This window comes from Chiloscyllium punctatum, chromosome 15 (assembly GCF_047496795.1).
Source record: "Chiloscyllium punctatum isolate Juve2018m chromosome 15, sChiPun1.3, whole genome shotgun sequence".
Lineage (NCBI taxonomy): Eukaryota > Metazoa > Chordata > Chondrichthyes > Orectolobiformes > Hemiscylliidae > Chiloscyllium > Chiloscyllium punctatum.
In genome coordinates, this window is record NC_092753.1 from 51,067,986 (window position 1) to 51,092,302 (window position 24,317).

At 39.3% G+C, this 24,317-nt stretch overlaps 1 protein-coding gene across 1 annotated transcript in view; it reads left to right on the plus strand.

Moving 5' to 3' along the window:
• LOC140486230 (uncharacterized) overlaps positions 1–24,317 on the plus strand; it is a 97,828-nt gene that overhangs the window by 39,952 nt on the left and 33,559 nt on the right. Inside the window, exons 8-15 of the mRNA XM_072585087.1 lie at positions 3,638–3,777; positions 4,573–4,699; positions 6,059–6,094; positions 10,405–10,553; positions 12,528–12,654; positions 16,040–16,182; positions 16,267–16,393; positions 19,520–19,552. Of these exons, the coding sequence (XP_072441188.1) occupies positions 3,638–3,777; positions 4,573–4,699; positions 6,059–6,094; positions 10,405–10,553; positions 12,528–12,654; positions 16,040–16,182; positions 16,267–16,393; positions 19,520–19,552 (882 nt within the window). The remainder of the gene's footprint in view (positions 1–3,637; positions 3,778–4,572; positions 4,700–6,058; positions 6,095–10,404; positions 10,554–12,527; positions 12,655–16,039; positions 16,183–16,266; positions 16,394–19,519; positions 19,553–24,317) is intronic.

Genomic DNA, 24,317 nt, shown 5'->3' on the forward strand with positions numbered 1-24,317 from the left:
TGAGCCAACACCACATTAAAAAGCGACAGTAAAATACGTAAGTAGTTCCCCATCATTCAAAAGACAAAGGGTAAATTATCCCATCCATATTTGCAGGAGTGGATCAAAAAATCAAAGCTGAGAGTTTGGAGGAAATTGAAATATCAGATATTGTTTAAGGAACTTAGGTATATTTAATTACATTTGACAAGAAATATATTCAGCACTAGTACATATAAGGCAGAGCCTTGAAACAGTACAGCTGTACGTGCAGCTAATTGGATTTGTCGAAATTGACTTTCTTAACAATTACAAATGTAAGTGGCATTTCATAATTAAGTTTTAAAAGGTCACTCAATGTTTCTGCATTAATCCCAAGAAATCTTTAATTAAAAGAAATGTGACATTTTCTTGCAAATATTTTGCATTTAGAGCAAAGAATTAAAGGTACAATAAAATCAGTCATTATTGGGTTTTATCTTAACCTCAAGTGTATACCATTTCATCTAGAACTGGAGCACCATAACAGCACTTAAAGTAAAATTAGCTTCTATTCAAATTGGCAGAATTTCTAATACTTCCCCTCTCTCCTGTTTCCTGTTCTTTTTCTCAGCTTGAGTTTAATTTTTCTTGCATCCAGCTGAGGCACAAAGTGAATTATTTAATCTATGGGGAAATTGCTATCATCAAAACAGCTTAGAGCTGGGTAAATTAAACTATAAAGAGTGTGGTGTGGTCACCAACTTACAGAGTAACATCACTCCTGTTCATTAAGAGGTTTAAGTGAAAGTTAGATGTGAGTCATGTGCAGAGGAAAGTATAACCCAGCACAGAGTAGGAGAAGCTGCACAGATGGTTGATTTGTATTAGGTCAATCAATTTTACTTCAGCACAAGTCTTCTGAAATCCAAAAAGTGTTTAATTCAAATAACCTTCAATGTGGGAACGATACATTTCACTTATGTTGTATTGAATACTGTTTGTCATACAAACATTTTATACTTTCATATCAATTCTGGGTTCTTCTATTTAAAGTAGCAAGCAGTAAAATTTGATAACAGTACTTTAGACTTTCAAATCACCCAGAGTATTTTTGTTTGGGATTGGGCTCTTTATAAAATCGAAGTCTTATACCAGTTTGAGGACATTCCTGGGTCAGGAATTATAATACAATATCATGGCTCTACCTGCATTAATGTGCACACCTTATCATTGCAGGAGTTTGAGTGATGGGTTTCCATTATGTTGGCCCACTCCCTTGTTGATTGTGTCAATAGCTGAAAGTCACTACAGTCACTTGGAACAGATAATGTCAATATTGGAATTACCTTCAACTCCTAAAGGTGGAAAGTTCTGCCTGCGTATTCTGCTTGGATTGTGGAATATAATGATGCAGGGAGAGCTGGAAACATGACTGAAATGAGTGACATGTAGGTGAAGCAGCAGGTTAACCTGCCATAAGTTGGCATCAGGAGACCCAACTCTTTTTAAGCTTTAAATCTCATTTAAAGACTGCTGATAAGCACCCCTAAGGCTGCTCAGCACTGGTGGTTGGAGGCTGGGCAATCAGCCAGCTTCCACACTGGGCTAAGTACTGAGGCAGGTCTTGCTAGGTGAAGAGGCAAATCTGGTTTTGTGTCTTGAATAGGCTCTGTGAGCCAAAGGCATATTTGCATACTTAAGCAGCTTTATGCTATTTAAACTTTCTCAGGCATTGACAAACCAACTAGGGCAGCCAGGCTCCTCCTCCTGAACCCTTAAAGGTTCAGCTGCTGATTGCCAACTGGTCAGGTTAGAAATGGGAAATTCTAATGTTATATTGGATTCCCCAGTGTAAATAGCCCTGGTAAGCTTGCTGGTGTTGTAGGGCTGATCCTGTACCATTTAATGGTCTTCAAACCTTCAATTTTCTGCCCCCATTGGAGAGGAAGTCCTGTCTCCAAGAGCTGTCAACAAATCATGTTCCAGCAGTGCCAGCAAGAGTAGTGACTATTACTGGGACTACAGTGTGCCCACTGAAGAAGAGAAGCCATAGAGGAGCATGAGAAGGAGGTATGTCGGGGCTTTTGCTGGGGCTAGGCTGGCAGTCCCCAGGGATAAGGAGGGTTTGATCGGGAATCTGAGATTGTCAGGATTGGAGGAGTGAGGACTCATGTCAAGAACAAAGCTCACCACATTTTACTGAACGAAAAACCTGGCTTGGACACTAATGTGATTTCCCCAACCGAGGTGGCTGGAGGCCTCTTAATAGCCTCAGTTGTTCGTCATAGAGTCATAGATACAGGCCCTTCAGCCATCATATCTATGCCAACCAATAAACACCAAACTACAGTAATCCTATTTACCTGCACTTGGTCTACTGTGCCCTGACATTTTTAATCCTCTTCTAGATTCTTCTTAAATGTTGTCTACCATCCTTTCAGGGGCATGTTCCATATATCTTTCACTGGGTAAAAGATAATTTCCTCAAATCTTCTTACTGCTCACCTTAAACATGCCCTCTGGCCTTAGATACATCTGCCTTGAGGAAGAGATTCTCACAATCTATTCTATCTATGCTTCTCATAATCTCCCTCCTCAGCTTCCTCTGCTCCAAGGAAAACAAACACTGCCTAAACACTCTCTCAAAACTGAGACTTTTCATCCCAGGCAACATCCTGGTGAATCTCCTCTGCATCCTCCCCAGTGCAATCACCTCCTTCCAATAGTGCAGTGACCAGAACTGCACACAGTTCCTGTGTGGACTAGCCAATGTTTTGCAAAGTTATAACAAGACTTCCTTGCTTCTATATTCTACACCCCGGCTAATGAAGGCAAGCATCCTGTATGCCTTCTTTACCACCCTGTGCTGTCACCTTCAGGGATCTATGGACTTGTATATCAAGGTCCCTTTGTTCCTCAGGGATCTACCATTTGTTGTGTGTATCCTTTCCTTATTAGATCTCCAAAATGCATCACCTCACACTTATCGGGATCAAATTCCATCTTTCATTGCTCTGCCCAATTTACCACCTGAGCAATATCAGACTGTAGTCTGAAACCATTCTGCTCACTATCAACAACACCACAAACTTTTTTGTCATCCGTAAGCTTATAGAGGAATTAGGTCAGCCCACCCACTTGTAGATCTGAACTTGGAAGGTATAAGAAGAACATCGATTTTCCAGCATTCAATTATCCGAATGTTGGATTATCTGGCAAGATCGTAAGGTCCCGACGTTCAGCTAAACTATGTTATCCGGACTTCGATTATCCAGAATTTGATTAACTTAATGAAATACTACCTGCTTGTGGATAATTGAGGTTCCTCTGTATACCTTCCAAGTTCAGATCTACAAGTGGGGGGCAGGCTGACATAATTCCACTGGTAAAATACCCATACAGGGCAAGAAAAGGTGCAGATCAATTTGTATATGGGTCTGAAAGACCCTTCATCATGAGTAAGCATGCCCATACATCAGCTAGTAGAGACGGTGCTGCAGCCATGTCACCCAGTTTTATGCCCCCCCACCCAATACTGCCAATCCATCCCAGAAGGACAGTGACTTTGCAGCCTAGAGTTGGCAATTCAAAATTCCATTCCACCACTGACACAATGCTTCAACAGGTTCCAGTTCAAAACAAGCTAACTGCCTAGTATTTATATTTCTCTTTCCAGAATCACTGCATTCCAGAGATTGCAATCTTCCAAGAACCTCAGCAGAATGAGATTAAAATGTACCTGCACAGTGAAGTCACCTGTTTAGAGGAATTTGGAATACCATCCACGGTATCTTCTCTTATTGTCAATTCAGGAATGTGAGTGAGCTAAACATGTTTTGCATTTTATGCAATCTATTTTACATTCCACATATTTTCTTGTTCTCAAACACTTTAAAAAAAAAACCAAGCTATAGGCTTGTAGTTGTTCGCACAATGAATCTTTTCACTGCAGGCAGATGATAGTAACCGAAACTCAAACAAGTTCCTGTGTTTCTTAATCTATGTTTTGAAAAGACCTTTGGACCCAGGAATTTTGTTTAAAGGTGTAGTAGACAAGTTGTCAGAATTCCACTGATTTCTGACTTGATCTTTCTGACCAGCACTCAATTTTACAGGGAATTCCTAAGTATTAATTTAGTGTCTCTCTTCACAGCCTATTGTGCTGAATATTTTCTGTTTTTAATTTCAGGTTTACAGAATCCGCAATATTTTAGTTTTGTTCCTTTGTGAATAGTCAGTCTTCCTTTCTGTTTCAGTTGGAGAACTTAACATAGCAGCATATGATCTGGCTGTCTCCACTAAACTAAGTGTTAATTGGGCTGGAATTTCAGTTTAACCTTTCTAGTTGGATTTTATATAGCTGATATTTATTAGTTTTTTTAAATTTATGAATTGTATTAACAACAAGACCTATGGTGTGCGATGTTATAGGTTAAATTAGTGACCATTGGTGTCATGATATGACAATGTGCTAATTGCTGTTTTGTATTCATTCTCATTGAGTTCATAATAAATTATTTATAATCTCATCATTATTACAGACAATCTATACTGTAAGAAATTGTTGCTAATCTCTAGTTAACCTTTTTCAAAATATTTGTTCTTTACTAGTTGGCTTGCTTATTATAAGGCAAATTTTGGTGGTCACTGTACTCTGCTAGAAGCTGGTAATAGTTCAGCTCCACCATCGACTGAACTAACATTGAACAATATCAAGTCATTACGGCCTCTGGAAATGGTGAGGAAATAATTCATGTTTTATTAAGATATAGGCTCAGAAAATGTTTCTTGAAAAAGTATTTCTAATCCTTTCCATCTCAGGACAAAAGTGAGGACTGCAGATGCTGGAAATCAGAGTCTAGATTAGAGTGGTGCTGGAAAAGCACAGCAGGTCAGGCAGCATCCTGAATGGATGCATCAGGAATGGAGAGGTCAAGGAAGGGGACGGAAGTGACACTGACACCCTCATCCATCTGACCGAATTGGTTCTCAACACCTCCTTTTTCACTCTCCGTCCTGGAATGCAATTATCCACTTTAAGGTTGAACTTTGGATCACACCAACATTGTATTTGTAAGGGTAAGCAGTGGACAACTGCATGAGGTAACTTGCTGGAGCTCACAAGCCAAAATCCTTCATGAAACTCTCCAGCAATAAAACTAAGCTGATTTTTGATAAAAATTCTGCTCTATGCCTCTATTTACAAGCTCCAAGGTCCATTTCTTCATTAAACCACTTTCTCAACCTGAGCGACCAAAGATTTTCATTCATATACCCCCACGTCCCACTGCTCTTGCATAACCTTTTGAAATCTACACTTTGGTTTCTTTTGCCTTTTTTTTGCTCCTCCTGCCAAAATGTATTTCTTCACACTTGTCTGCATTTCATTGCCTTATGTCCATTCTTTCCACTAACCTATGTCCTCTTGAAGTCTATTCAATACATTTGTTCTGCCTCAACTGGAGTACTTTGTACAATTTTGGACACGCACATTAGCTGTGAAGACATTAGAGAGGGGGCAGAAAAGATTTATGAGAATAGTTCCAAGATTGAGAGACTTTACTTCTGTGGACAGATTGGAGAATGTTGGGGTTTCTCTCCTTACAGGAAATGCTTGAGAGGAGATGTAATAGAGGTCGTCAAAATGATGAGGGTCTAGACAGGGCAGATAGAGTGAAATTGTTCCTATTGGCAAAAGGATAGAAAACCATTGCACACAGTTGCTTAGCAAAAATAAATAGACAACGTGAAGAAAATGTCTTTAATAGAATGAGTGATTAGGAGCTGGAAAGAGGACTGGAAGCAGATTTAATCATAGGTTTCAAAAAGCATATGAATAAACACTGGAAGAAAAGATATATGTAAAAAAAAATTTATAGGGAAAGGGTGGGTAAGTGGGACAAGTTGAAGTTTTCTTGCAGAAAGCCAGCATGGAGTTGGTGGACTGAATGGCTTTCTTCTGTGCTGTACCTATACTTCAATACTGTGATTTGATGACAAAGTGTCATTCCATTTTGTTCATGTTCTGTAAGTACAAAGAACCTTCACTCTGTTAAATTAACAAAATACAGTTACGTTTTGATTTCTTTTCTTTTAGGGTGGACTGAAAGTGGAAAGGCCTATGGCTCCTAAGGTATGTATCAGTCCATTAATTTCAAAACGGAACAGCAGTGACAGGATGTTTTCTTTCGCAAGTTGCCAACTCTTACTGTCACTAAATTGAAACAAACAACTCCAGGGATCAACTTTCCAATGTTTGGCTCATTCTGACACAGTTTTTAATGTGCTCAGTTATTTCTGACTTAAGAAATTCTGTTGTTAATTCATTGTTGTAAAATCAAATAATTCTCATGTACTTTGCAAGTGACTGCTGATTTAAAAACAGTAAGCATCTGAAAATAAAATCTGCCCTATTATTTTTCAAACTACAGATGCTGCATTAGTGAGGCAAACAACTTGGAGCTTAATATGGACTTAAATTATTTATATTTTGTTGCAATTTCTCAAATGGAATTTGGTTGATAGAGACTGGAGTGGTGAATTTCACTCCCATGTCATGTTCTGCAAACCAAACCTGGATAAAAAATGGCCCAAAGGACAGATTTTCATTAGAGGGTTGGGGCTAGGCAATCCCAGAACAAGAACAGAGGCTGCCAAGTGTGAGCCATGAGCTGGGCGAAAAGCATGCCTCTGTGCTCCAGCCCTGTGTTGAAGTCTAACGCAAAAAGAATACGAAAGAACAGCCCTCTAGCCCTGGCACTTCATGAATGCTTCCCACACACGTACATATACCATTCTATGATCCATCCATGTCACCACCTATGCCCTCCATGCATAACGATGCCCCTCTGCATATCCTTCATGGTACTCCATGTCAACCGATGTCTATCCCATGGCCTCCATGCTCTCCATTACAACCTATTATCTCTGCCTATTCTCCAATCTCTCTCAAGTGTTCTTTGTTCACCTATTCTGCCAAATTATGCCATTCCCTATTCCTACCCGCTACCCTTTGCCCTAATGCCTACTGCAATCAACTTATCTCGAATCCACCTGAGGATCCATGCAGTGATTGAGATAAAATAAAGTTATATATAGCTTTTTAGATTAGATTACTTACAGTGTGGAAACAGGCCCTTCGGCCCAACAAGTCCACACCGACCGGCCGAAGCGCAACCCACCCATACCCCTACATTTACTCCTTTTACCTAACACTACAGGCAATTTAGCATGGCCAATTCACCTGACCTGCACATCTTTGGACTGTGGGAGGAAACCAGAGCACCCGGAGGAAACCCACACAGACACAGGGAGAACGTGCAAACTCCACACAGTCAGTCGCCTGAGGTGGGAATTGAACCCAGGTCTCTGGCGCTGTGAGGCAGCAGTGCTAACCACTGTGCCACCGTGCCGAGAGTTCATTGTATAGAATCATAGAGTCAGAGTCATAGAGATGTACAGCATGGAAACAGACTAGCCTCCACCACTTTCTCTGGCAGCTCATTCCATACACGTATCACTTTCTGTGTGAAAATGTTGCCCCTTAGGTCTCTTTTATATCTTTCCCCTCTCACCCTAAACCTATGCCCTCTAATTCTGGACTCCCTGATCCCAGGAAAAAAACTTTGCCCATTTACCCTATCCATGCCCCTCATAATTTTGTAGACCTCTATAAGGTCACCCCTCAGCCTCCAATGCTCCAGGGAAAACAGCCCCAGCCTGTTCAGCCTCTCCCTATAGCTCAAAATCCTCCAACCCTGGCAACATCCTTGTAAGTCTTTTCTGAATCCTTTCAAGTTTCACAACATTTTTCTGATAGGAAGAAGACCAGAATTGCACGCAATATTCCAACAGTGGCCTAACCAATGTCCTGTACAACCGCAACATGACCTCCTAACTCCTGTCCTCAATACTCCGACCAATAAAGGAAAGCATACCAAACGCCTTCTTCACTATCCTATCTACCTGTGACTCCACTTTCAAGGAGCTATGAACCTGCATTCCAAGGTCTCTTTGTTCAGCAACACTCCCTTGGACCTTACCATTAAGTGTATAAGTCCTGCTAAGATTTGCTTTCCCAAAATGCAGCACCCGCACTTATCTGAATTCAACTCCATCTGTCACTTCTCAGCCCATTGGCCCATCTGGTCCAGATCCTGTTGTAATCTGAGGTAACCCTCTTCACTGTCCACTACAACTCCAATTTTGGTGTCATCTGCAAACTTACTGTTTCTCTTATGCTCACATCCAAATCATTTATGTAAATGACAAGAAGTTGAGGACCCAGCACCGATCCTTGTGGCACTCCACTGGTCACAGGCCTCCAGTATGAAAAACAACCCTCCACCACCACCCTCTGTCTTCTACCTTTGAGCCAGTTCTGTATCCAAATGGCTAGTTCTCCCTGTATTCCATGAGATCTAACCTTACTAATCAGTCTCCCATGGGGAACCTTGTCGAACGCCTTACTGAAGTCCATATAGATCACATCTACTGCTCTGCCCTCATCAATCCTCTTTGTTACTTCTTCAAAAAACTCAATCAAGTTTGTGAGACATGATTTCCCATGCACAAAGCCATGTTGACTATCCCTAATCAGTCCTTGCCTTTCCAAATACATGTACATCCTGTCCCTCAGGATTCCCTCCAACAACTTGCCCACCACTGACATCAGGCTCACTGGTCTCTAGTTCCCTGGTTTGTCTTTACCACCTTTCTTAAACAGTGGCACCACATTTGCCAACCTCCAGTCTTCCTGCACCTCACCTGTAACTACCAATAATGCAAATATCTCATCAAGAGGCCCAGCAATCACTTCTATGATTCACTGCATTGAAAAATAACAAATACACATTTTCCATTTTTGCATACCTTCAACTATTTAAAGCATTATAATAGCAAACATTTCATTCTAGTGGACATTTCTTTATATGAACAAGCTTTGGAGTTCATAGTCCCACATCTAAGAACCTTTCACTTATAGCTGTTAATCAAAGTGAAACAATGCACTCTCTCTATTGTAATAATGGATGGTTCTGAAATAAATCATGCAGCAGTCATCCAATACTGAAAAATCTTAGTTTTGTGTTAACAGAATGAAATAGCAAGAAATTTTCTTTTAATACCCAAGCATGTTTTTTTCAGAGTTAAGTAGCAGGACATTTCATAATTTGACAGCCTGACATTTCCAAGTTGGGTGTTCCTGACTGATCTTCTTGACATTTTTGACAGCTCCCTTGACAGGGGTGGTTGCACTTTTCACAACTCCTATTGAAGGTCTTCATGATGCTTTTGACAAATCTCTTTGTCTTGCTTTCAACAATTTTGACTGTTTATTTTGACAAGTCGACTGACAATTCCAATGAGCTTGACAGTAATGCATTTATGCTCGTTTTACACCCATTTATGCCTGTTTTTCACAAGTTCAGAAGGTATCTTACCTCCCCAAGAGCACCTGACCACCAAAGATGTCACGGGACCAAATCCAAAGGGTCTATCTTATTTCTGCTGATGAATCCACAATGTTCAGATGTGCTTTGGCCAGGCCTAATCTGCACAATTTGCAATTCACACTCCAAGGCTCTGAAAATCCCACTTTGGTGGGAGCAAATAATTTAAATGGCTAGCTGCTTTGATAAAGTGCACGTGCAAGAAATGTGCTTCACCCACTTTGTTTCCCCCATGAAAATAGAACGTGTTTTCTTCAGAGATGGAACTAACAGTTTTTGGCCATTTTTGCCTTTTTTGCCAGAGAGGTTCTCCAGGCTGGCAAAAACCTAGGCATGGTGCTGACTCTATTTCCTGGAATAATTACACAATGATCTCCTTCAGAACCAATGGAAAATGAGTGTTCAAGTAAATTTTGAGCTCTGCCTCAAGACAAACCTTGACAACAGAACAATAATATTTGAGCTCACAATAGTACTGCTGCATATAGATTGCACTTCAGCAAGTACTTTTTCAAAACACAATTAGAGGATGTTTGCACATAGCAAAAGCTTTGAAGTCATCAAAAAATCTTGGCCAATGTGATAAAATTAGTGTTTTGTACATGAAGTTGGAATGAATGTTTTTTCTAATCTACATTGATGTTCTGAATTTAGTAATGATACCACAGAAATCAGTAATGGCCAAATACAATAGGTTCTAATGTTCATTCTAAATCAATTAAGTAATATTTACAGAAGTTGCTCTGCAACCTCCAATGGCCTGTGGTATGTATAATTTTTGTTTTGGTTAGATTTACAATGTAATTTCATTGTAGAGCAATCCCACTCATAAATTTCTGGAAAATCTTCGAAAAAAATTAGAAAATGGCATTCATCAGATTCTTTACAAGTTAAGAATTTGATATTTTTGTGAAGCAACACACCAAGTAAAAACTAATCTTAACTTTGTTAGCCTAAACTTTGTAAAATGTGACTGCTTTTGCTTCTTACTTAGGTTATAATATTTGAAAAAACATTCTTTAATGGACACTCCAAGGAAATTTGCAAAGATACATCAAATTTGAAAAGTCTTTGGGAGGATGTTCCTGACCTAAACATTAATGACATTAATGGAGTAGGTTCAGTAAGAGTTCTTGGTGGAGTGTGAGTATTGTTAGAAAATAATTTTAATGAAGTAAACCACAGTATTTTGGTACACACATATATACATACAAAATCATACATAGATATGCATATATTTCATACTTAATTATGTATTTTGAATTAGTGACTGGAATTTTAATGTGAATTTCAAGATGTTTTGTACATATTTTTAAAGTAATTTTGTTCACAAGCATAAAGCTAATGGTAACATTGCCAAGAAATAGACAAAGCAACAAGCTTGATTCAGCTTGTCAAGTCTCAAATGATCATAAATAAAAGCAGAATCCATTGTTGATAATTTAGCCCTTTGACACTGAAGTCAATAATGTAATCTGCCTATATCTATTAAATTACTGTTAGCCCTAAATAATTAAACAGAAACATTCAAAATTTGACAGATAATGTAAAAATAGATGTTATGTTTAATCATTGCCCAGAAGTAAGAATGAGTTTTATAAATATTTTCTGTCAACAGATTAGCAGGTAATCCATGGTCTCCTTGGTGGTCATCTAGTTCTGCCTTAAAACTATTCAATAACTTTTTTCCCCACTGCTATCTGAAGAAGAGAGCTCCAGACTCATGACCTTACAAGAGAAAATTACATTGATGCTTACATCAACACTTTTTGTTCAACAGACTGTAACTTTTACTTGTATGGAACTGACTATGGTTGTTTTTAGAATGATTTTTCTTATAAAAATTGGAAATTACAGCAGGAGAATGGCTGCTCTGCTTCTCGAATGTGTACATTCAAACAAATCGATGTTTCTGCCCTGAGTCTATTTTTCTCAATCAATCCAAATCCTCTTTTGTCATTAGCATCCAGAAATGATTAATTTCTGCCTTGAACACACTCGATGATTAAGCTTTCACAACCCTCTGAGTAGAGAACTCCAACAGTTCACAGATTAATCCTGATTGAGGAAATTGCTCCTCTTCTCAGTCTTAAAATGGTTAATACCTTATTCTGAAACTGTGTTCCCCAGCTTTAGACTAAACAACCAGGAGAGCCATTCTTACAGCAACTACCCTGTCACTCTATAATTTTTGCAGGTTTCAATGAAATCATTGCTCATTCTTCAGAAGTGTAGAGAATGCATGCTCAATTTTGTCAAACTCTTATCATAATCCTGGGGATTATTTGGTGTACTCCTTCAATGGCCATTACATCCTGCCTTAAATAGGGATGTCCAAAACCATATTCAATACTCCAAGTGCTGTCCCACCATGGTTCTATACAATTATAATGAAACAGTTTTACTCCTGTACTCAAATACTCTTGTCATGATGTTTGTCATATAATTTGCTTTTCTAATTGTTTGCTGTACCTGCACCAGACTTCATTGACTTATGAATAAGGGGAGGTGGTGTTGGAGTAGTATTGTCTGGATGAGTAGTCCAGAACCCTAGGGCAAAGACATGGGTTCAAACCTACCATGGTGGGACGGTGAAATTTAAGCTGAATAAAAATCTGAAATGAAAAAAAACTACCCAAATGCCAACTATGTCAATTATCATAAACTCCCATCTGGTCCACTCAGGCCCTTTATGGAAGGAAACTGCCATCCTCATCTGATCTGGCCTACATGTAACTCCAGATACACAGCAATGTGGTTGCTTGACTCTTAACTGCATGTGTAAATTAAAGAAAATTCTTTGAATTAACTGGGAATATTTATTTTAACATTTCTTTGTACACTGATTGAGACTGGCTCTTTGAGACAATTTTCACTATTGACACAAATGTACATAGTGCATGGGCCATCAATTTTCTACTTCCTTTCCAACTAAGATGAATACTAGGTATGAACAAATGGAATATCTGCAACTGTCTGTTTTACAGTGATGAAGAAAGTAAAAGTATATCTGTAATGTATAGAAGGAAATCTATTTATGTTTTTAAAAAATAATACATCCCTACAAACGACATTGATTTAAACAATATAATAAATTTATTCTTCTTTACTATTCAGCTGGGTTTGTTATGAAAAGGAATGTTACAGTGGTCACCAGTACCTATTGGAGGAAGGAGAGTATGCGGATTGGCAGGCATGGGGTGGATTTGACAGTACAGTACAATCCATGCGATACATTCAGGCAGTAAGTTACCTTTTACATTAGACTATTTGATTCATTCCTATTCATATCAAATATCTTCTTTAGGTTTATTCCTATCTGGGCACCATAATGCATCTCTGAATTTGGAAAAAAGGCGGTCAGAATTATATTTCTGTCTTGTGCATAAACATTGCTATCACATACTGCATGGCCAATTGGCTTTGTTTAATCAGCTTTCGTTCTTCTTTAAGATAGTTGTGGGTTTGGAAGGTGTTGTTGAAATAGACTCTGTAAGTTACTGCAGTGCATCTTGTAGATGGTGCACACTTCACTCTCACCTGACACAAAGGATGATATTTACGGTTATTGGAGGTCAACCATTAGGAGTTCCTCAAGAGAGTGCCCCAGACCTAATCATCTTCAACTGCCACAGTGCATAGGTGCATGAGTGAGTGAATATTGAATATGTTGGATTGGGTGCCAGTCAAGTGGGCTGTGTGTCCTGGATGGTGTCAAGCTTCTTGAGTATTGTTGGAGCAGCATTATCCAACACACTCCTGACCTGTGCTTTGTAGATGGTGGACAAGCTTTTGGCAGTCTTGAGATGAGGTACTGGCTGCAGAGTTCCCAAACATCTTACCTGGTCTTATAGCCACACTATTTATATAGCTGGTTAAGTTCAGCTTCTGATAAATGGTAACAACCTGAATGGGGGTATGTAACAATAATAATGCCAGTATTGACTGGCAATGAACGATGGTTCGACTTTCTTTTTGAAACTGGTCATTGTCTGACACTCGTGTTATTTGCCAAGCCTGAATGTTGTCAAGATCTTGCTTTGTTCAGACACAGACTGCTTCAGTAGCTGAAGACTCCAGAATGGTGATGGACATTGTATAATCGCTACTGAGCATCCTCATTTCTGGCATGATATTGAAGAGAAGGTGGATGAAGCAGCTGAAAATGTTTGGGTCTGGGACACTCTCCTGAGAATTCCTGAAAAGATGTCCTGGAGATAAGGTGGTTGACTTCCAATGACCACAAATATTTTGCTTTGTGTCAGGTGAAAGTGAAGTGAAAGTCACCATTTTCCCAGAGGATCATAGTTCTCTCATTATAAAGAGATGACGAATGGTAGGTTGAACCTGAGGGGCATCATTTCCAGAGACAAGGGGCAAGTTAAGAAGGCAGAGCATTCATGGTGACTCTGTGGTACAGAAATTGAACATGTGGGTTGCAAAGCAGCTGCCCTGCTAATTGGTGATGATCAGTGGTGAGTTATCCCCAATTGCCGCTGAATTGATGTTTGCCCGAGATCCTGCATCACATTCAGCTAAATGCTGCCTTGATGCCAAAGGCATTCACTCTCATTTCATCTGTAGAGTTCAGCTTTCCAATCTGTGGTTAGACTAGAGACTGTAATGAGGTCAGAAGATGACCGAGGAGAACGCAAACTGAGTATGAGTGAGCAGATTATTGCTGAGTCTGTGCTGCTTGATCAGACAGTTGCCAACAGTTTCCATTGTTTTACTGATGTTCGAAAATAGACTGGTAGTGCATTAGTTAGCTAGGCTTTTTAAAATCCTGCTTTCTGTCACATGCATGCCATTGTTGTAGCTAAATTGGAATAGCTTGGTTAGGAGCTCAACTAGCTCTGACTGACTGATTGATTTTATTGTCACGTGTACCGAGGTACAGTGAAAAGCTCCTTTGTTTATTCGGAGTATGAATAGATCATAGTAAGCCACGCTGTACAGATCAAAAATACTTAGACAGAGGCACACAGGTCTGAAACACAAGTCTTCAATATCTTTGCTGATATATCGTCAGGGCCCAAACCTTTTTCTCGGTATTCTGTGCCTTCAGCCATTTCGTGATATGTGGAATGAATTGAATTTCTTGAAGACTGGAATCTGTAATGCTGGGGACCTCAAGCAGAGGCTGAATTGGATCATCACTCAGCACTTCTGACTGAAGACTGTTTCCACAGCTTCTGCTTTATCTTTTGCATTGATGTACTGGGATTCCTCCATGACTGAGGTTGAGGATTTTTGTGCTGCCTCCTTCTCCACTGAGTTAGTTAATTGCCCACCCCATTCATGACTGGATGTGGCAGGACTGGAGTTTAGATATGTTGTTTGTGGGAGCTCCTTGCTCTGTCCATTGTGTGCCATTTACATAGATTGGCACGCAAATAATCCTGTGCTGTATCTTCACCAGATTGGCACCTCATTTTTAGGTATGCCTTGTGCTGCTCCAAACAAGCCGCCTAGCATTCTTCATTGAACCAGGGTTGGTCTTCTGGCTTCTGGTAATGGTAGAGTATAGGATGTGCCAGGCCATAAAGTTATAGATTGTGATTGAATGCAGTTCCACTGCTGATAATGATCCATGTCACCTCATGGATGCCCAGTTTTGAGTAGCTATTTCTGTCCAAAATCTACTGCATTTCGCATGGTTGTAGTGCCGCATCATCATGAAGAGTATCCTCAATATAAAGATGGGATTTTGTGTCCAGAAGGATTGTGCAGTGCCAATACTGTCAAGGACAGATGCAGCTGCAACAGGTAGATCAGTGAGGCTAAAGTCAAATGTTTTTTCCACTTCTGTGTTTCCTCACAACCTCCACAAACCCAGTCTAGCACCATCCTCTTTCGGACTTGGTCAGCTGAGTCAGTAATGGGGCTATAAAAAGTGATTAACATTCTGTGCCCTTTCCAACCTTGGAGTTTCTGTCCAAGTTGTGTTCAACAATTGCTACTGCCTATAAAACAGGCAAAAAAGAGCAGAATCATAGAAAAGTTTGTAATTCTGCAAGCTGGCACACAAACATGCTGGACTTGCTTGGCACTTGCTGCTGTAAGGGTTCCCTAACATGAAAAAGGTTCTGTTCGCTCCTTTGCTGTCTGACAGCATTGATCCAGTGGGTCCCAATATAATGTTCTCTCCACAGTTACCATTGCTGCCTTGGAAGAAGAGAATCTCATAACACCAAATGCTGTTCTGCAACCCATCTGGGGATTAGTGAGCCAGTGGTTTAACATCTCTTTCTGAAAGATGCATCTTCATTTTGTTCCATTCATGGTGAAAAAAATGCTGTACAAAATATGCAAAATGCAAGTATTTGTTTATGCAAATAGACCTGGTTTACAAACAAATTATGCCTGTTTAAATCCCTTAATAATTGAAACATATTATGGTAAAATCCCCAAATGATTTACCTGGATTAGGATACAGGGTGAACTCTGAATGTGATTCCTTTCTTATGCCTGGAGACAATATACTGATTATAATGCTGCAGGGTTAAAAGAGGCAAATGGACATTGAAAGGGGTAGATAATTCCCACAGATTTGGAAATCTACACCCTCATTGGATATTGTGGAGTTTTTTTTATAGTGACAACGTTTTAACTATCCTTTTCACCAGGATTATATGAAGCCAGAAATCACATTATTTGTGGAAGCAGATTTAAAGGGTGAAAAGACTGTTTTTGTTAATCATGACATTCCAAACTTGGAAATTGTTGGACATGGAACTGTGACTCAATCAATTGAAGTGAAAAATGGAGTGTAAGTATATTTTCAACTTGTCTAGAATTGGATATTATAAGTGCCATTTCACAAACTAATCCCCAACTCGTATCTTTAAATTAGATGGGTGGTGTATCATGAAGAACATTACTGTGGAAAGCAGTACATTCTAGAAAAGGGAGTGTACAGAAACTACACTGACTGGGGAGGAAATGATGGCTCAATCATGTCAATACGCCCAATACAACTGGTAATTTTTCTTGCCTTTAGTGAGAGTGTTTGCTTGGTGTGTACATAGTCAAGACAAAGTGAAGGTTGCACTTTATTTGAAATAAATGCAAGAACAGTGTTACACCAATAAATAAAGAGAATGCAGTAAATGATGTAACCTCTCAGTTCTATATGCAGATCAGGAAATTTGGGCTAGAACACATTTCTCTGTATATGAGAAGATTTAGGATAGACATAGAGAAGATGTTTCCACTTGCACACGAACCCAGAAATAGAGGCTATAAATATGAGGTAGTGATTAATAAATTCAACATGAAATTCAGGAGAAATTTCATTCCCTGGACAATGATCCAAATGTGATACAGCCACATAATTGAATCATACAGCTTTGCTATATTTAGGGAGCTAATAAGTAATTACAAGAGGGAGAAAGGAATAGAAGTATATGTTGATTAGGTTAGATGAAAGACTAAAAAGAGGCTTAAGTAAAGAATAAACACAAACCTAATGAAACAAATGACTTGTTTCCGTGCTGCAAATATTATGCAATGTATTATATTGATATTCAAAAGAATTCAATATAATTGTCACACAATTGTGATAAAGGTTGAGATTTGTGTTATCGAAGGTTAAATACTGACATGGATAGGGCATTTCTGAAGATAAAAAACAGAGAATTGTGTAAACATTTTAGTAGATACAGGAAAATAACAAAAATGCATACTGAAAGACAATTTCTGAAGTACTGTAGTATGGGCTACTCAGCCAAACAGTGTAATAATTCTTTTGGTCAGGAGTATGCCCTATGTCCAGACTCCTTTACGCAACAAGGTGGTCAGTACATTTTGAGTTTCCACTGAAAGACTTAGGTTTTCAATGAATGGAAAGTCATCCAGAGTTTACTGACCACCATACTTAATTTCTGATCTGTTCTCCATTGTATGCAATGTACTAGAAGCACTTCACCATAAAATTCTCCCTATTTTATGTTCAACATAGGAATTTGCTGAAATCGCTCATTAACTGGATAAGTGTAGCCTGTCAATAGGAGATCACATTGAAAATTAAATACAACAATTTGGGCCTTTAAACAATCTAAAGTGCAGTGCCATTTTTGCCATAACTTACTTAATCATTCATTCCCCACATTGAAAATAGTAAACTTCAAAGTCCACTTTTAAATATGTCATTATATGTAAAATGATTGGTTAAGCAAGAAATATATTTCCCTCCCCTCCCCTCCCCTATCAGTGTTCTGAAAAGACCACTCCCTCCGTGACTCCCTTGTCAGGTCCACACCCCCCCACCAGCCCAACCACCACTCCCGGCACCTTCCCCTGCAACCACAAGAAATGCAAAACTTGCGCCCACATCTCCCCCCTTACTTCCCTCCAAGGCCACAAGGGATCCTTCCATATCAGCCACAAATTCACCTGCACCTCCACACACATCATTTACTGCATCCGCTGCACCCAATGTGGCCTCCTCTATATTGGGGAGACAGGCCGCCTACTTGCAGCACATTTCAGAGAACACCTCTGGGACACCCGGACCAACTAACCCAACCACCCCGTGGCTCAACACTTCAACTCCCCCTCCCACTCCACCAAGGACATGCAGGTCCTTGGACTCCTCCATTGCCAGACCATAGCAACACAACAGCTGGAGGAAGAGCGCCTCATCCTCTGCCTAGGAACCCTCCAACCACAAGGGATGAACTCAGATTTCTCCAGTTTCCTCATTTCCCCTCCCCACACCTTGTCTCAGTCCCAACCCTCGAACTCAGCATCACCTTCCTAACCTTCAATCTTCTTCCTGACCTCTCCGCCCCCACTCCCACTCCGCCTATCACCCTCACCTTAACCTCCTTCCACCCATTGCATTTCCAACACCCCTCCCTCAAGTCCCTCCTCCCTACCTTTTATCTTAGCCTGCTGGGCACACTCTCCTCATTCCTGAGGAAGAGCTCATGACCGAAACGTCGATTATCCTGCTCCTTGGATGCTGCCTGACCTGCTGCGCTTTTCCAGCAACATATTTTCAGCTCTGATCTCCAGCATCTGCAGTCCTCACTTTCTCCTATTTTTGAGACAATACAAAGTTATATGTCCCAGTTGTTGATTTATTTACATACCATGGATTAAGTCAATTGAGCCCATGATTTGGCAAATGGTGCATACTGTGGTGGTCATTCTTCCTGATGGAGTTGCTGCAAAGCAAGGCCACTGTCTGTCAAAACCATCTGACATACAGACCCTCCCAATCCTAAGAATAGTATGATTTATATGGCTAAGACTGGCATAAGTGAATAGAGTCTCCTTAGGTGAAGAACTGAAATTCCATGTCCAAAAACAATATGGTGATTCAAACTAATTGATGGGTTTTGGATATTCAGCAGTCAAGTTATATTTGGGTTGTAATCAAGTTTGCTTATATAATAGGCTCCATTAGAAGTATCATGACTAATGGAGACAGTGCTTCAAGTAGCAGACTTTTACAGGGAAATTTAAGGAGATCCCAGTCATTAGCCAGTTCTTGATTGCTTATTTGTAATGGCAAAATATTTTAGAGAAACTTAGGAAACTTACAGTTTAATAATCCACCTTCCTTTCTGAGGCAAAGTATGCCCACAGTGATGAATGTTTATCACTTGTATTAATAAATTCTTTAGAAAATATAAGATAAACCTATGTTGGCTCTGCAGATTTGCTCAACGCAGCTCAAGGTGCTAAGTGTATGTTGGATGTTTCCATTAGACATATGTCCATGGAATTTTATAATGGAAATATTTTAAAATGAGCAAACAATTTATCTCTTTAAAATGGGGATTAAATTGTGTCCATGTGTGTTGGTCCACTTATTTCCCACTTTTGAACCTTAATTCAGCTGCAAGCCACAGTTTATCTTGAGTCCGTGATCAACTAGAGAGGATTAAAATGTTTCTTTGCAGCCCACCATTCTTACTGAGAAACAAAGTATTTCTTAACATGAAATGAAATGCCTGATATTTATTCTAAAATTAAAAACATTCTCCTCTCTGTTAAAATTCGGTGAATTTTGTATTAACAACTTACTATTTAGACTATAAAGATAATAAAGTATATTATGTTCTGATTGAATAAATATCCTATGAATTGCATTACAGGAACTTGTTGGAGGGAACGAAGTGCAGTTTCAGGTATAATATACATTAATTGCAATTAATTAAAATTAAATAAAATGTTTTGTTCAATAGATAATCATTATCCAATAATTTTCACTTGTATTATCATTACTGACAATAACGTTGTGAAAGGAGGAATGAAGCAAATTTGTCCTTAGTGAATAGAACAAATGACTATCTTCATCAATGATGTGTTAGATGGTTTTAGCCTGTTAAAACACATCTCAATCAATTGTGGCATTTCTTTTTGTTGGGTTATAAGTTTGCTTATTGTGCTGGTAGATTTGTTCCCAGACATTTCGTCACCATGCTAGGTAAATTCATCAGTGAGCCTCCGATGAAGCACTGGTGGTCTGTCCCACTTGCTATTTATCTGTTTTGGTCTGTTTTGGTGGGTGATATCACTTCTGGTTCTTTTTCTGAGAGGTTGGTAAATGGAGTTCAAATTGATATGTTTGTTAATGGAGTTCCAGTTTGAATGCAGGGCCTCTAGGAATTCTTGTGCATGTCTTTGTTTAGCCTGTCCCAGGATGGCTATATTGTCTGAGTTAAACTGGTGTCCCTCTTCATCTGTGTGTGTGGATACTAATGATAGTTGGTCATGTCTTTTGGTGGCTAGTTGGTGATCATGTATCCTGGTAGCTAATTTCCTGCCTGTCTGAGCAATGTAATATTTGTTGCAGTCCTTGCAGGGTATTTTGTATATGTTTTTCATTCTACTGGTTGTTGGTACAGAGTCCTTTAAATTCATCAGGAGCTGTTTCAGTGTGGTGGTAGGTTTGTGGACTACCACCATGCCTAGGGGCCAGAGTAGTCTGGTCATCATCTCTGAGATGTCTTTGATGTATGGCAGGGTAGTTAGAATTTCTGGGCATGTTGTGTCATCTTGTTTTGGTCTGTTTTGTATGAATTGGCAGGCTGCGCTTATCGTGTACCCATTGTTCCTGAATACATTGAACAGGTGTTTTTCCTCAGCTTCTCTTAGCTCCTGGGTGCTGCAGTATATTGTGGCTCATTTAAACAATGTCCTGATGTCGCTCCATTTTGGAGTGTTGGGATGATTACTGCTGTTGTTGAGTATCTGGTCAGTTTATGTGGCTTTTCTGTACATGCTGGTCTATAGCTATCCATTGGCTTTGCATTCTACTCTAATATCTTGGAAGGGAGTCTGTTGTTATGCTCTTCCTCTTTGGTGAACTTTATACCGGTAAGGATGTCATTTATGTGTTTGTGGGTTTCTTCTAATTTGCTGCGTTTTGTGATGACAAAGGTGTCATCCACATAACAGACCCAAATGTGGGATGGGATGTTTGTTCTAACATCTGCATAACGGCTTCTGTTAAGAGTCCGGGTATTGGTGATCCCATAGGTGTCCCTTTGATTTGTTTGTAGATCTTGTCGTTGAAGGTGAAGTGGGTTGTGAGGCACAGGTCCAATAGTTTGAGGACGCTGTCCTTGCTGATGAAGTTGGTGCTGTTAGGTGTTTGTGTCCTTTGTTCGACTAGCATTGAGGACAGTGTTTCTTTGGCCAGGGTGATGTTTATTGATGTGAATAGGGCCGTATTCTGTTCAGGATGATAGTCATGCGTCCTTTATTTGCTGGTGGGATTATGATATTTCTGTCTTTTCTGAGTCCTGGAGTCTTTTCTGGACTCTTTGGATAACCAAAGGTACATAAACAAGGGCCTCCCCTCAGACCCATAGTCTCACTTCCTGGTACACCGACATACAAACTCGCAAAGGAACTGCAACGCAAACGGAAACACATAGTAGAAGACTCAAGCCATCCCATCCACTCCACCCAGGAATATCACAAGTATCCATACACACAGACAAAGAGGGACACCAGTTTGACTGGGACAACACATTCATCCTGGGACAGGCTAAACAAAGACATGCATGGGAATTCCTAGATGCCTGGCTTTTAAACCAGAACTCCATTAACAAACATATTGATTTGGACACCATTTATCAACCTCTCAGAAAATGAACCGAAAATGATATCACCCACCACACAGATCAGAACAGATAATTAGCAAGCGGGACAGAACACCAGTGCTTCACCGGAAGCTCACTGATGATGTTACCCAGCATGATGACGAAACATCTGAGAACAAATCTACCAGCTCAGTGAGCAAACTTATAACCTGATCCACAACCTGAGCTACAAATTGTCTCCAAAATTGCAATTTCTTTTTGTGCATATGGTTCATTATTGATAAAGTCACCAGGAGATTGTACACAGCACTTGCTATGTTTATCACTGTGCTCTTTTGTGGACACCTGTTTTATTTAAATAGCCTGTTTCTATCCTCACTCTCGTCTCCCAGCAGGGTCAGGTTTACTTTCAACTGATATTTATCAAATTTTTTTCGTCACCACAGTTAGAATAGTAGACTGACTGCATAACTCAAGAGCATATCTCAATGGGTATTGAGTGGAAAATGCCCAATTATTGATTTATGTTAATGTTTGTACATTTTCTGGTGGATGCCAATTTAGCGAAAGGTGGATTCTTGGAATCCTGCAAAAATAAAAAGCAAATGTTGCTATAGTATTCTTGTATTTATTTATAAGATGCATGTTGAAAGACTTAATATACATAATTACATCATGTGGGATTTATTTTCTGGGTCACCCCAAAAAGTTTGACAATTTATTTTTGACATTTGACACATTTTGGACTTTTTCTTTGTATGCTCAAAAGTCTTAAGATAAATATGTTATTATTTAGAATAAGAGAATATGCCCCACTGGTCAGAATGGAAATAGCTAATTATATTCATTGTGATAAAATAGTGTTAACAAATTATATACCCACTGCTTGATTCTTATTTGAAGTTGTTACTTGCTCTGCCACTGTATTCTTTTAAGCCTACAGTTACCGTTGGTGTTAATTTTGCATGGTTGTCCTCTGTGTGCAATTTTAAAACGAAGGTTAAATAATTTATTTTAGATTTGTTAATGATTCCATAGAAATAATGGACAATAAAATGTCACATGAACATATTAAATGTTCAATGCTAATATAACCAGTGGTGGACTTTTGTTCCAAAATGAATCACTAATAGTGTAACAGCCTGTATCAAAATAGCTTCTCATTACAATAACTGACACAGAATCTTATGATCTTCATCACACGTCTGCACACATCACCTTGACCTTTTGCTGCTATTTGCTATCATGTGCTTTCTGAACCAGCAAATGATATGTTTCTTTGGATCCCAAAAGGAGGAGGTGATTTGGATCCACTGCTTGATATATGCTATGTCTGAGAGGAGCACTGGTGTTCGGTTGTCACTTCCTTTTTTTGCATCTGTGCATTCGTTAATTTGAAATCTTCAAAATTACATTTCCAGCAAAATTCTACACAATTTAAGCTGAATTCTTTTAGATGAGAGCATTGGTTTTCAAAGAGTTCTTATATGGCCAAAGATTTAAAAAAGGGCTAAATCATTAATCAACCACCTCATCTGAGGAACAAGAAGGCATAATCAATTTGCACATTAAAAACCTCTAATTATACATTTTACAGTAATTTGGGATTTCTTCACAACCTTATTCAGTATTATTTAAGTTTGTGAAAAGCACTGTTTTAATCATACATGAATGTCTACTAATTATGATTATATTAATTATGATTATGATAAAAATGATTATATTTAGTGGATCAGACTATCAACAATTTTACTCTGTCACTGTAGCTGTGGTGAAGCTGAAATTGGAAAACATTGATGGAAAGAAACTCTGGTCCTGCTTACAGTTCAGAGGAGTCATTCCAGAGGCAGATCAGGCAATTTTGCACAATCCTGGGCACAATGCAAAAGGCAATGATGGATTACTGCACATGACGAAAGCCAGCAAAGCTGACTAAAACTGTTGGAGAATGAACTATTTGGTGACACAAGCTTTCAGCTGCACTGTTGTCTCATTAACCCTCTAAGGAACCCATAGTCCTTGCTGAGTAGACCATTGATTCCCTAAAACAATGATTTCATTGTTTGAAAGGGTCCAGTGACAGCCTTCAATACAGCCCGGGATTGGTGGTTTGCTGTATTCTGTATAAGTTTATCTTAAACTAGCATAATACATGACGTGACCACTGAAGAAAGATCTACAACAAGCTAACAGAGATAACACTAACTACATTTAAGATGGTAAAGAAACAAATGCCCCATAGCTCTTCAGCAGCAGCACATTGAAGATGAACAATTCCTGCGCCCTAAATTGATAATTGTATTCGCTATCTGTCCCAGTGCTACTACCCATCAATAAACATAAATGAAAAGAAAAAGTCATCAGGTGTAAGCAATTGGAGGAAATTGTTGTAACAATAATGCTGTTGAACAAGAGAGTACAAACAGAAGGAGATGTAGCAAAATGTCCCACGGTGAATGAAAAGAAGCAAATAATGCTAGGTAGTAAAATCTTAGAATCATAAAATCCCACCAGTTTGGAAAGAGACCATTTGGCCCATCCAGTCCACACTGACTCTCCGAAGAGTCACCCAGACTCTGCCCCTCCACCCAATCACTGCAACCCCACATTTACCACAGCTAACCCATCTAGCCTGCTCATCTGAGGATGCATTTGACAATTTACCATGGCCAAGCCACCTAACTTGCACATCGTCATAGTCATAGAGTCATATAGCACAGAAACCATCCCTTCGGTCCAACCAGTCCATGCCAAATATAATCCCAAACTAAACTAGACCCACCTGTCTGCTCTTGGCCATATCCTTCCAAACCTTTTTTATTCATGTATTTATTCAAATGTC